Below are 14,546 nucleotides of genomic sequence, written 5' to 3' on the forward strand. Positions count from 1 at the left end.
TTTTCTTTGGCCAGAAAAACGTCGAAGAATATATAAGAGGCCTTCATAAATGGTCGTCTTGCCAACAGAATAAAATTGCAGTGATATGAGATAAACAGAATGCAACCGGGTGGTGGGAGTGGAGGGGGGGGGGGGGGAATACATCACACCAGAAGTACCGCTATGTTTCACATGCTGACCTCTTAAGCCTTATTCAGACCGCCGTTCACAAGACCCGATATTTACTCCCCTGTGACGTTACGCCTTCAATTCTGAATGTCTTGGAGGCGTAATGGAGGAACGAAGCGATCTCCCCCCCCTCTGTAGCGTCTCGGGTACACAAGCGTTACAGAGGGCGAGATGGTTTCAGCTGAGCCAGCGGGGGGAGCGCAGCGCTGTGTGCGTGCGTGTCTAAATGTGTGTCTATGTAGAGCTCCCTCTGAGTTGTGCTTTTTTGCAACGCCCAAACACAATGTGAATTCACAGACAGTGACACCAATATTTCGCTGTTGCAGAATCATTATGAATGTACAAAGACATGATGACGGCTGAGCATAGTTTTGCAAAAATAGCAGTCTGAAAAGAGTCCAGAACTAGTCTACATTGTCGGACAAGACTTGCCTTTGTCCCCTGCTAGATATTTAAAAAGGCAGACCGTCACAAATAAATGTTTCCCCTGGAGGAAAGAGGGACTGAATTTATGATAATGCCACAAACATGTCTGACTTGAGCCAGCTGGTGAGCAGAACTAATGCTCTGTTTTGCCGGCCAACCAGGCAAACACCAACACTGCTCCAGTTGCTGATAGACCCCCTTCTGGTTGGTCATTTTGCTCCATAAACCAAAGAGATGAAGCAGGCAGGAGGACAGGATTGTGTGCGTCCGTCTCCCACAATGCCTCATGTGTAGTTAAGTGACTTATACGCTGCTGGTTGGAGCTGAAAAAATATGATGTATGCAGCACTCATTTCTTCCTCTCTCGTCTCCTGATCCATCTCTGATCATAACAAGTTAAATGTTCTGCCGTCTTCCACCGCTGTCATCACAATGATGTCTGAAAATAAACGTCTAACTCCTATAACTGAACGAAATCTGCTTCCAACTGTGCTCACATCTATTAAACATGAAAAAAACATCTACATGTCCAGCTTTTTTTATGGAAATTAACCCTACATGCATGTGGTGTGAACACGTTCCCATTGTCATATATCAAGATTAGTTGAAAATTACAATATAATGAATGAGCAATTTAGCCATTTTCATCAGATTTATATATAGCCTACATTATAGGGGAGTTTTATCTCGAGCAGAAATGAAGGTGCCATTTTTCTTTGAATGGGCTCAGAAGAGAAAGCCTATCTTTAGAGGAGCCTTCAGATCTGCTGTGAAGCAAATATATGCTGTCCAAGTTTATATTTCTTTACATATCACATATTTATTTTGTTATATTTCATAAAAAGTAATGAATAAGCTATAAGGCAATATTTCGATCAGATTTCCAAATGCACAAGAGACCATACAAGCCTAAAGTCAGGGACGCAGACTCTCAGAGACGTGTCTGTGTCCCACAATGCTTCATGTGTACATAAGTGACTTACGCTGCTGTTTGCAGCTGAACAAATAATGTACCAGCCTTGTGCACGATCATCCCCCCCCCCCCCCCCCCCCCCCTCTTAAATCCTCTCTCTTCTAATCCGTTTCTTCTGCACACAACTCAAATGTGCTCTGACTTCTGCCAAAGTAAAATTGATTTGAATGTGGCGTCAGCCTGATGACAGCGGAAAACTAAATGTTTTACCCCGATGATTTGCAAAATGTTCTTGCACTGAGTGACTTGCTGGTTGCATGCGTAAATATATAAACTACCAGTATGCACTGCTCTTTGCATCTTTTTACCTCTCAACTCAACATCTCACATGTGCTCTGTCTTCTACCAAAGTCAAATTAATTAAAATGTATCAGCACCCCATGCTGTCTAAAGAAAATGCCTTACCCCTACTATATAAAAAAATCTACTTCTTACCGAGTTTTTAACTAATAATGATAATAACCTTAATTTATAGAGCAATTTTTAAAATGAAGATCTAACGCTCAGAATTTTCATTCTCCAAACACATCACCCACCCTATAGAGTCCAAGCACCAAAGTCTTTCTGTCAAGTCACATGTCCATGTTATTCATTGTAATAAATCATTTTCTTAATTCACTTGTCTCTCCCGATTGAAATCAGTGTAACAAAGTGCTTAACAGGGACAGCAATAATAAAATAAACATAAAACAGGCAGGTCATCAAATCATATGCAAAAGGAAAATAATGAAGGAATTCATATAAAGATATGAAGTTCATTTAAAAGAGCTCTTAAAGACATAGAAGTCAAAGAAGTCAAATTCAAGTTAAAATCAGGAAAGGCTTGTCGGTATAATAGCATGTCTTAAGAAGGGATTTGAAAGAGATCAGTGACTCAGCTTACCTGATCTTCTATAGGAAAATAAATATTAATCTGCATTCTCTTCCAACCTTTCTTTAAAAAAACATATTTTCATGAAACAATAAAGCCAGTGACATTTACAATGTTACAATTTCATTTTGCGGACACTTTTTTCCAGCAACCTACATCTGAGAGTAATTACAACACAAACAAGGATGTAGAGAGGAGGAAACAATGTGAGTGAGTGAGTGAGTGCCGACAAACAGCTTCTAGTTAGATTTGACACAGGTCTCAAAGGCAGTGCACAGAGGCAACACACAAGCAACAACCTCCTCTGTTGAGAAATTAGGAAAATGTGAAAGTGTGAAAAAAAAACTGCAGTTCCTCAAGCGTCCACTTGAGGCTTGTTCCAAAAGACCTGTAAGTCACATTAACATTCATTTTAAAGGTTTATTTTGGGGGTTTCATGCCTTAATGCAGCGGTAGGACTGTGGATAAAGTCAGAAATCAGGGAGAGAGGGGAATGAGATGTGGGCAAGGAGCCACAGGTCAGATTCTGAGCCGCCAGCTTGGAGGACTATAGCCTCTGATCATGGCGCGCATGCACTAGCCACTTTACTACGAGCGCCCCCCCCAACACCCATTTTAACAGCATAAATAATCAAAGTTACAGCTTGTACAAAAAAGATTTTAGTCTAAAAAGTGTTTGTCTTTATCAGCACACACTGTACAGAGGTTTATGTTGTATTTCATATTTATGAAAGACAAACGTTTTGTGTTATTAAGGGCTGATTTGACTGCGAGCATGTGTGTTATCGCTGTTTGCCAGAAAGAGAAACAGAGGAGTCCGACCTTCCAGAAGTTGTACAGAGCATGTCGTTACGACCGAGCAATCGAGGCCACCCGAACCGTAATTTATTCTCCAAAAGGGCAGTATTGATTTTTATCTGTGTTTTTGCCAGAAATACGTCAAAGGATACAGGAGCAGATCATAAAGAATCTGTAGCCAACTTAATAAAACATTGGGATATAAGAACAACAAAGGTTAAGAATCAGTGAACACAGCCAGCAGCAGACGAGAGTGAAGGACTGCCATGCTTCACGTTCTGACCTCTTCGAGTCGAACTTCAGCTCTGTGAAGGGCATCGAGTGTGTGCAAGGCCATGCATGGGCAGAATTAATCAGAGTGAGCAAACAGTCTGACCCAAGCAGCCTCCAAATTGGGTTTATCTCTGTTTTCTCATGTTAAAGCATCTGTCAACAGTCAACTTTTTTACAAGCTCTGGCATATTTGTTGTGCTTTGGATAAGCTGCCAGCTTTCCACTTCAAAACTCTGCCAGTCTCCTTCAGAAGGAACACAACGCTGTGGGCCTTATTAACTCATTAAAAAAAAAGCAAATGCTTCTCTAAAAATCTACCATAAGAATGTTTTTATTTTGCCTGTTTGGTGACGTGTGGGTGTCTAAATCTGTTCATAATATGGTCCCCGTCTGACACATGTTCTATAAATATAAATGTGACATCTTGTGTATTTAATCTCGCCTCATCTTTTGCTTTTCTTCATTGAATTCAAAGTGAGCTCGATGAGGGAAAGACATAGAGCCGAAGTTTGGTGTTACTTGTGCAAAGTGTGTGAACATGAAACATTTAGGGTATTGATGAGTAGCCGTATTTGGACAAAATGAGTGACACATATTGCTGCAGCTCTTTTCTTGTGGACTAGTAGCTGGGGTAGCAACTTTTCACTCACAGGAAGGGATGTGCGCAATTTGTTGACTAAATGATAAAACAGCGTCACCCAGTTGGCTGCAGAATCGTTAGTTGGTTTTGAACGTATCAATTATTAATGAACTATTTCAAACAGCATGGAGGAAACCATGACATAAAAAGAACAAAGCAGAAGTGGCAGATGGGATTTTTGAGTTTCTGAATGCTACCTTCAGTTCGGACACAATCCTAATATTAACAAGAGAACAGAGAAAAACATACTTGCACAATGAAGCGGCTGCATTACATTCATGCAGATTGCACCCGCCTCGTGCATACAGTCTGTGGTTGTGCGTCAATTCCAGGATAGGAATGTGACCACCCACTTCCCGCTCGCCTGCAGGGAATTTTACCAGAACATTTCCTGCTGCATTCAAACATCAGCGCACCGTGATCTCAACACAAAGATGTACTAAGGGGCTGGCAGGAAAACATCTGGGTAAAGTGAGAGTGAAAAATGTGGCCATTTGTGCTCTCACATGCAGCAAGTTGCAAAAAGGCTAGTGGCCATAAAACATATATTTTTATTATTTACAATATTCAATGCTAATGTGTGCATACATACTGTAGTTGAATGATTTTGGATGCATTCACACCTCTGTAGTTTTGAATCACTGACTTCAGATTCTGCTCTGTTTAGGAGAGTATAAAACGGTATGTGTTCATTAGAGAAGCAGGGAGCTGTAGCATGAGTATTAAATGTCCTTCATTAATGGTTTAAGAACTTTAAATAGTCTACAATGAAAGTCAAGATTCACTTCCCTCTACACATTGAAGGCTTGATTTCATTTATATGAAAAGCTAGGTGTGCCGGCGGCCTAGTGGTTAGTATGCGCACCCCATATACAGAGGCTGCAGTCCTCGTATAGCAGGCGGCCCTGGTTCAAATCCGACCTGTGGCTGCTATCCTGCATGTCATTCACTTCTCTCTCTCCTTGATTTCCAAATCTATCCATTTCTCTCCAATAAAGGCATGAAAAAGCCCACAGATACATCTTTAAAAAAAAAAAAACAATATGAAAAGTTAAAAGGTGCCCTGGAGAGGTTTATCAAAGTTTCCATTTATACGCAGTGGTACCCTCAAAGCCTCCTTCAGGTTTAAACAAACATATTCAGTACATTACCTTCTTCATAAAACATCAGCAAACTGAGCAAAGCCCCATTTTTCCTAGAAGTTTGACACCTGAATTATTGATGTCCATGATATTGGCTCAGAGTCTTCTTCCTCCTCTTCTCTGTCTTTCTCCGGGTCTGCCTGTTTGTCAGCTGGACAGGTTTGAAGACCCACTGGCTGAAATGTGTATCGCGTGCTAGTATACTCTTGTGAAGAACAAAAAGGAGGACACACACATAAAAACATTGGCTTCAAAACTATTTCTTAAGCTTCCATAAAATGTTGCCACAGAGGAACTTTTTTCCCTTTTTTTTGCAGAGGAATTGAAAAACAGCCTTCAAAGGGTCACAGTGTGCACACGCTTCAGTCTGCGCAGAGAGGTCGAACACAAAAGTAGAATGAAGAAATCAAAATACAAAAAAACAAAAACATTCTTTGAACATGTGGGAGTTAAACCTGCTCGAGCTATCGTGGTAGAAGCTCATGCTGAAAGAAAATAAAACATTGTTGAAGTGAGAAAATGTCCTTAAAAGGATGACTCATAACACTGCATTTTTTAACACAATTAATATCTCACACTCTCTGTGTCCACACATTATTAATTCAACCTAATAATAGGCCGTGTTGAAGGTTTGATTACATTCAGTGACGAAAACAAACAAAAAAAATCAGTGGGTTTGTTCTGTTATATCGTCTTGATTGAAAGCGGTGTAGGCGATAACATGATGGATGTTAGTTACTGATCGTTACGTCATGTGAGAGCTGTTATCCTTTAGACATTCAACTGTAGTCACAAATTGTTGCATCAAAGAAGTCACAGCAGTTCCAACTCCAGAAGCCTAACGTTTTAATCCTCGAAATCGGTCTTGGTCTTAAGTCCGGGCTCGAGACCACTTTTTGAAGGTCTAGGTCAATCAAAAGCATTTGACTCGGTCTTGTCTCGGACTTGGTGAACTTCATATTTTAAATCAAGACCGGTCAAGTCCACCACTGAAAGGCTGTTTTTCCACGTCATACTGTGATAAGAAGGAAAACATCCCTTTCTAAATAAATAAATAACTTTGACTATTCCTAATTTGATTTTAATCTCCCGGTTACGGCTGCAACCTCCCTGGTGTTACGGTCTGGAGTGACACGCCCGCTGCACACAAGTTGATGATTTTTCATTGCTATCTATGGTCTTGGTCTTGTCTTGGTCTCGGAGCGCTCTGGTCTCGAGCATGTCTTGGTCTCGTTCAGTGTGGGTTTTGACTGCAACACTCCAGAAACCTCAGTCCACTGGGGTTTTTAAGCATCTAAGATAAGCAGCAGGCCGTCCCCACCAACAATCCCTACAGGAACCCTACCAGACATGAGAGCTCAGCTTTTTTTGTGACCACAAGCAACTCACCAGTGCAACTTTATGAGAGAATCATTTTCTGTGTTAAATTCTTAGTCTGAACTTACACGTGGGCTAAATCATACATAAATCTAGTCCTGATTTTGAATGATAGACATTAAATTAAACTTTCAGCCATCTGGAAGGCAGTATGTCAAAAATTCTCACTACTCCTACAAACTGCTTAACACAAAAAAAAAACCTGCTTCCCTTTCCTTTTGTTTCATCAAACAATGCACTGATATGAATGAATCCACAGCTCTTTCAGATATATATTTATTGTCTTCTCCTACATTACTTATCTGTGTTTTGCATTTTCTGTCCAAACACAACGGGAAGACGACATCCTTCATTGCGTATTCAGCGCTCAGCTCCGCCATGTGTTTCCTGTGTGTGTCAAGATAATTTTAATTTGATGACATTTTCTGCTGTTGCGAGCATCTGTTGCCGTCAGAAGACAAATGTCCTTGTTTTTATATATATATCTTTTTTTCTTCTTTACAAGACATGCTGTATTATGTTCCCTCAGGACTACAATGATGAGATCAGACAGGAGCAACTGAGAGAGCTCTCGCTGTTGAACGGCTCCGACGAGCCGAGCAGAGGGAGGAGTGCTCAGGGGAGGAGTGTACGACCGGCTAACACGATAGCTACCAGGTTTGTTAAATGCTTTTGTTCATTTAAAAAGTGATGTATTTGTTTGTAGGAGCACAATTATCAGAGCTTCATGAAGAAACAAAACTCTTAAAGTTGACTTTTTAGGAAAAACTTGCTGATACTTGCTACCTTACCAAATGGCACCAACAGTAGACCAATGGGCAGCAAGAGCCAGGACATCACCGGGGTTGTCAAGTGGGAACCTCCCTTCAATGATTTCATTGTGCGGTGTCCTAAATGAAAAATCAAACATGCAAATGCAAATAAGAAGAACCCACCTTTCTGACATATTTTGTGATTAATTGCATTCACCAGCAAACGTTTTAATCCTTCATTTAAACTCACTCTGAGTTTTTTCCCCCTCAGGTTGTTATTTAATTATTTCCAACCTTATTCCCTCTACCTTTTTCTAGTTATGTCTCCCTGATAACTCAAATAAGTGTTATTTCTATTTATTGTAGCTCAAGGGGATTATAGGCCGGTCCAGCAATAAAAAAAAAAAAAAAAAATGTGATTGGCTCTGCTGTGCAGCAGCTTGTGTGAAACACTCGCCTCTCCCTGTCTCATATTTTATACCAAATTGTCCGTAATCTACCTCAGCCGTGGTGTTCCCTCAGGAGCGAGCAGGTAGGGGTTTTGCTATGACAGCCTGGCCTAATTCTGGCAGCACATGTAGATGAGCTAAATCCCGCAGCAACACGGGACGCCCCCAATTTAAAGTCACCACCACCACCACCACCACCACTCTCCTCTCCCAGATTTACTCCTTTTGGCGCAACGATAAGCGATTATTGTAAATCTCCATGAAAAATATGCACCAGTAATTCCCCTTTGAGTGGCTGTATTTTTGGATCACAATGGGCTGCTACCTAGTGGAGGATGTGCTGAGATGAGATGAGAAAGAAAGAAAGGGTATCCTAGCCCACCTACGTCCTGCTGCTGTTAAAATGTGAAGTTAGCAGACAATAGGCAGCTTTGGGAGGCTAAAGCCACCCTTCAGTCCCTGCTGCGTTCAGTCGGCTCTGTCGCTGGACACTCACACATCCATAAAAATAAACAATCCACCTTCCATTCCTCATGCGTTCCCACGTCCCCCTGGCCCTTTTCTGCAGCAGCAACAAAAACAACCAAAAAAAAAACTGGACACTGATAAATACACCTGTCTGACTTTGGGTTTGTCTCCAGTCGGAGTTGTCTTCAGCAGCTCCAGGCAGATGGAGTTATGATTTTGTACAAACACAGGCCAGGCAGCGCTCCATCGTGTTATTGAAATAACCAAGCCTTCATCCCCACAGGCATGTTTGCATAGCTGAGAAAGACACAAAGTGACACTCGTCAGCCCTGTGATCGTTACAAGATCTACCTCAGTGCCAGGGGAGGTTATGCTTATCTAGTGTTCCACCCGAGCGTAGTGTATGACAACCACCGACTGTGACAGCCTGCGAGTATGCAGCGTTTAAAGGGATTTAACAGATTTCTTACTGTCTTAACTTTTTCTACTTCGGCTTCTCTACCAACGCCATGGAGGTGGATTCTTGACGCTTCGCTTGTCTGCTTGTTTTTGCTTTACCAGGGGCCACAGAGGAACAGGAAGGAGTGCAGCAGCGCCCCGGGGGACGGCAGCAGCAGCCGCCGCAGCCGCAGCCACACACAGCAAACTTCCCACAAATGTTTTAACGAGGGAGGGACAAGCTCCGAGAGCCAGGGGGGCAGCGGGGAACGCTGGATACAGGCCCCCACTGTTAGCAGTCACACATGACTCATATGACGACTACGTAAGTCTAATCCTTTTAGCACACTCTGAGAGTACACCTGATGATATTTCTCACTTGAATTGTGTCAGTAAAATTCTGCTGAAATCCGTTTGCATGTGAACTGGATGAGTCCTGCTTTACATGGAGAGGTGGGGCATTCAGGGACACGTGCCTTAGAAATTAGGGCAAGCAGGATATAATTATTAAAACATACTTTGAATTACCATAAATTTAAAATCCTACCACTCCATTTAATATTACATTTAAATCACACAGGCAGCCCTTCGTTTGAATCATTTTAACATCATGCTATCATCATGTTTCCTATCCTGCATGCCCAACAGGATAGTTGATCCTGGTGTAATCTTTTAACTATAGGGGTGTTGCTAGGTGAACGAGATGCCATCTTTTCTCTGGCCTTGTTTACATACAGGTTGTAGATCATTATGGCAGTAGCATTACCTGGAGCTACAGCCCCAGCTAGTGGCGGGCGGCTTCTTAGACACAACATTTGACCGGCTATCCTGAATTGCTAAAAATATGTATTAGTTTCACAGACTATAGTACCTCTTTTTAATCGACCGATCGCCTACATCCCTACGTTTAACACTTTATTTTTGTTAGTAGGTTAGGGAATCATTTCACACAGCGGCCATTTTTCTTTATAGACGTGCTCAAAGTTGGAAGCTTTAAGGCAGTTTAAATGTTCTACTGGTTTATTCTGGGTTTGCAAAACGTTAAGAAGAACATCTTTGAAATTGCTATTTTATAACCTCTCCAGTGATAAGCAACTAAAACGACAACGAATCGTGTAAATCTGGAGAGGAAGTAGGCCAAATATCAAGGTCAAAGCACTTTGTGTGCTTTACAACAGCGCAGTTGCACGCAGAGACCTTCGGTGGGTGCCAAAGAGCACCAAACAGAATTCCTCCATAAAGTGGTTTTAAATGTGATTCTGAATTTTCACTTCCTCTTTCACCAAGTTTTAAAAACCATTGAGTTTAAAGTCATGACAACACCCAAAAAATGAAGGTTATGTTCTTTATGTTGCAGTGCAGGTTTGGAGATATATATTGCAATGGTTCCCAACCTTTTTTCCTTGGAGCCCCCCCCCCCTCCCCCCCACTTGTATCTAAGAAAAGCTGAGCCCCCCAAAGGACCCACACAGAGAAAAATACACTGCTGTAAAAAAAGAACATTTGAACTGTTTTCATTTGTAAAGTCCCAACAGAAGATGACTACACACATGTTCTTACAATAAGCACTTTGAAATAAACTATCCAGTAAATGTTTTGTCTGAATTCACTATTATGTGCCCCCTCAAGAGGGCACTTTACTACACGTGAAAATGTGTCATATTTTTGCACATGAAATATCTGTGCTGCATGTAAATAGGAGCAGTTTGTCTCAAGATGTGTCTCGTTTGCTTACTTGTCACATTGTCATTTCTGACAGTTTTGCCCCACAGATGAGGCGTTCTGTCGCGGACAAAACGCCAAGAATCTTTCCTTGTGCAGCCAGATTTGAGTTTCCTCCGTTGGCTCAGGTTCGGTCATCTTAGTCTGTGTTGGGATGTATCAGCTTTGAGCTCTATTTACTGTGACAAATCTTTCCATCACCAGCTGTGACAGTTGCTATTTCTGACTGCTGTGTGCCTGGAATTCTAATCGCATATTTATTTTTCTGATATGGTGATGTTGTTCTCTTTTTTTTTTTCTTCTTTCACATATTTTGAGGTTTGAAAACTTTAATGTGTGCAATGTTTGACGTTAATTCTTAATGTGGTGAAACATTCATGGAGCACTTTCGGCCTGACCTTAAGTCGTCTCCATATCTTTGAGACCGACTGTGTTAAATGAGTCTGAAATCCAAGAATTGGTTGGAATTAAAGCATGAGTATCCTGTTAAGCCAACAACCACTTTATTGAGCAAGGAATTAGCATACTGATCACTTAGATCTGCGTCGTGTCCGAGCTTATTGACTTTCTTTCAGGAGTCAACATGCACCATGTACTATAGATTACCCTGAGGAAAGGTGTGTGACTTTAACATTGCATGAGAACAGGTCTAAAACGTATGGACAGCTCATAAACTACAGCATATAATAGATACAGACCTCACCAATATGAGACCTTACCAATTGGGTCAGTGAACCTCCTTTTTGAGGTATTAAACTTGGCATTTCAGTCATTGCCTTCTTTTGAGATGAAGTGCATCTCAACCCTGGGTTGGCAGACAACCAATAGGAGCAACTTGACTTGTCCTTGGGACCAACATTTGCAAAATTAACATAACAGTGAATTCAAGAAGACTTGAAGCGTGTCATTGAGACCATGATACCATGATGGCAATCAAATAACTTGTTAAAAAAAATTAATAAATCAACTGAGAAGTAGACTGGTATTCCCTTTTGGTGTCATACAATTGTTGATTTATTTTCCAATCAGTGGAAATGTCCCCTTCTGGCAAATTAAAAGTGTTTTTTTTTGTTAGATTTATTTTGGGGCTTTTCGTATTAACCAGATAGGACACTGGGCAGAGCAGGAAGACCAGGGAGAGAGAGTGGGGCAAAGAAGCCACAGGCGGCACCAATGAACTGGGCCCCCAGCTCGGAGGGCTGTAGTCTCCACACATGTGGCGCTACCTAACCGTTAGGCCATCCGCGCCCCAGCTACTTGGAATGTCTTACATACACACTTTGAAATGGCTGCACCATTGAAAACCAAAAAAAAAGACAGCCAACCCCCCATGGAGAGGGTATAGCTGGTTCCTTGACCAGTGGTTTATAAAATCTTTTTTTTCACATAACTTTGCAGGGATCCATGAAAAATATGAATTCAAAGCCTTTTTTGTATCAAGTATGCCTGTCCTCAGATCTTGGAAATTCCTCAAGGTCATTTTGAAAGGACTACCCAAGGTGAGCTCCAAGTTTCATCCAAATGGAAAAAGGCAACACTTTTACCAGTCTATTTCCTCAGAGCCTTCCTGCTAAGCAAAGCCCCCACGTGTGCTGGCAATTGAAGATTGGGCTGTCTGCATGGGGAAATGCACAAGCGCAGTCTCATTACCAAACCAAATTGAGTTCTGATGTGGAGCCTGTGTATTTCTGAGGAGTGAAAAGGCGAGGCATTTCTTCTCTTTGTAATTGGAGGTTTGGAAAGAGTGGTGGGAGCGCAGAGACTATGGGATTATGGAAAGATGAGTTCGTCCTGAACATTTTCTCATATCTCACTTTGCTATTTTTCTCCTGGTACATTACACCATTTTTTTAAGCATGTTTCCAGAGTAGAGAAAGACATATTCAGGCTATACAAAGGTCCAGGTTATTTGTCTTTTCAATCACAGAGTGTGCACGATGCTGTATTCTGTGCCGCTATTCCATTACAGGTGTTCTGCACGGTATAATTTACAGAGACACAATAATAGATCAGCAGTAGCAGATGCATCTTTGTAGCTTCATCCTGTTTTTGTCTTTGGGAAAATATGCACCATGGCGTGCATGGGTATCGTGTAGACGGCTGATTGATGGACGCTGTCAAGCTGTCATTCTGTCTCATAAAAGTGATACGGTGAGAATGTCCATAATTGTATCTAATCGAGGGTGGTATCGATTCAAAACTTCAATAGAAAGCACGAGGCAGCTGGTAGTGATCATGTTTCATTGTTTGCTTTATAATTTATGAACACTTCCTCGTCATCTCACCCTGCTACGTCCTTTACACAAGCATTTGTCTTTGCTTGTTTCTTCCAGATCATAGCTCTTTGTGTGATATTTACCATTCAGTTGTATAGAAAAGCTACAATCAATCCATTTTCTGACACCTGCTAAAACCACCGAATCAGTCCTGACAAAGCAAACAAAAAAAAACAAATCAGGCCCTGTGTCCACCTGGAGTTTTCTTCCAGGCAGAAGCTTTGCACGTCTGTCCTGTCCGTCCAACAGTTTGTTGACAACGGCCACTGTACGAAGGCAACGGCTCCGTTACTCTAATTATATCATACATTTGGAAAAGAGTACCGGTAATGTCAACAGCGCCTTTCTGAACATTTAAAAGATTTTTTTCGCAACGAAACAAAAATTGGAAAAAGATGCTGGCGCTCAGACAAAAACACTAGGTGGACACGAGGCGTTAGGGGTCTTCAGTTTTGTTTTGAAGGCCATATTGACTTAGGGTTCCACTTTTCTACAGGATGTCATGGGATAAGGTTGCTGATATGTTGTGTTTGTCTTGTTGATAACTGATCCCATTAAAAAATAAATCCTACAGTGAAATTATCAAACCAAGTACAATCTGTGCTGCCAAAGTCCTAACAGTCTTCTGTGCCATAGAGTGCTATTGTTATACAGAATAAAAACTACTACTGAAGACATCAGTGTGAGAGCTTGGTGTTGCACTCAGGAGCATTTTCCTTCATCACAATGAACTCGAGCATAATTTTCCTCTGCTTCTATAAAAGCTACGAGTCAATATCTTAATATAGTCGGTCAAAGGAGATAAATGAGTGATTAAGAATAAAGTGTTTGTGTATCACACAAACATAAAAACACAACTGAAGTCCATAGATCTTAGAAGGCTTAAAGCTTGTTTTGGTGTAATTATATTTTACAATAAGGTTTTAATACTTCTGGATTATCGTAATTATTAAAGCAAACATCAGGTAATATGAGGATTAATAAGCATGTGACTATATGTCCTTGATGTAGTTACTGTTTTTTCTGCATCACAACATTTCTCGAATTCCCTCATCCTTGTTTGCACATGTTATTACTATTGCTGCTCATTAGATTTGCATAAGATTTCATATTTAAAACCAGCCCGTACACATGTAGGGCTGGATCCAGTACTTTGTAGTCCTTGTGTTTGTCGAATGAATGACAAGCGATAGCCTTCTCCTTGATTTGAGGGGAAGTTGCTGTAAACGGCACCTGTGTTTCCTCTGTGGAGCAGGTCATCATGAAACAGGGTTTCCTCTGGAGACTTTAGTGATAAATGGACTCTGTCATGCTGTCAGTGTCGTAAAGCTAATACAGTGACAGTGGCCATTATTGTGCCTCTTAAAGAATAACTGAGAATCAGAAGTGAAGTGTGTTACATTGCCTTGGTGTGGAGGGAGTTGAATCTGTATAAATGTTGGCATCAACTCCATGACATGAGCTACAAATATCTGTACAAGTGGAAGACGGCATCCTTGTGTTTGTCTTAAAGGTCTGGGCTGGGGAACCGATTCTTATCATGTACGTTTTAGAAATCCTCAGAGATTGGTGATCAGGCTCTCTAATTAGAGGAAAGTTGTTGAATAAATATTTAAGATTGATTAAGTTGTGTAAGGTACTCAGTGTACAAATTACAGTAGATGGTGGTCAGGAAGGGGTCAGGAAGAAGAAGCCCAGGGTTCAATCATGTGAGCTTAGCTACTGTATGTATTGTTTGTGCATGGGATCTGCAGCTTTACATATTTAGTCAAC

General features: G+C 41.2%; 1 protein-coding gene across 5 annotated transcripts in view; it reads left to right on the forward strand.

Moving 5' to 3' along the window:
* khdrbs2 (KH domain containing, RNA binding, signal transduction associated 2) overlaps positions 1-14,546 on the forward strand; it is a 97,386-nt gene that overhangs the window by 57,745 nt on the left and 25,095 nt on the right. For all 5 annotated transcript variants that reach the window (XR_009673247.1, XR_009673248.1, XR_009673249.1 and 2 more), the window contains exons 5-6: positions 7,198-7,325; positions 8,899-9,100. Coding sequence is in view for 2 of the 5 variants with exons in the window: in XM_061039620.1 (XP_060895603.1) it covers positions 7,198-7,325; positions 8,899-9,100 (330 nt within the window). In the remaining 3 variants the exon portion in view is untranslated. The remainder of the gene's footprint in view (positions 1-7,197; positions 7,326-8,898; positions 9,101-14,546) is intronic.

The sequence above is a fragment of the Labrus mixtus genome, chromosome 6 (assembly GCF_963584025.1).
Source record: "Labrus mixtus chromosome 6, fLabMix1.1, whole genome shotgun sequence".
Taxonomy (NCBI): Eukaryota; Metazoa; Chordata; class Actinopteri; order Labriformes; family Labridae; genus Labrus; species Labrus mixtus.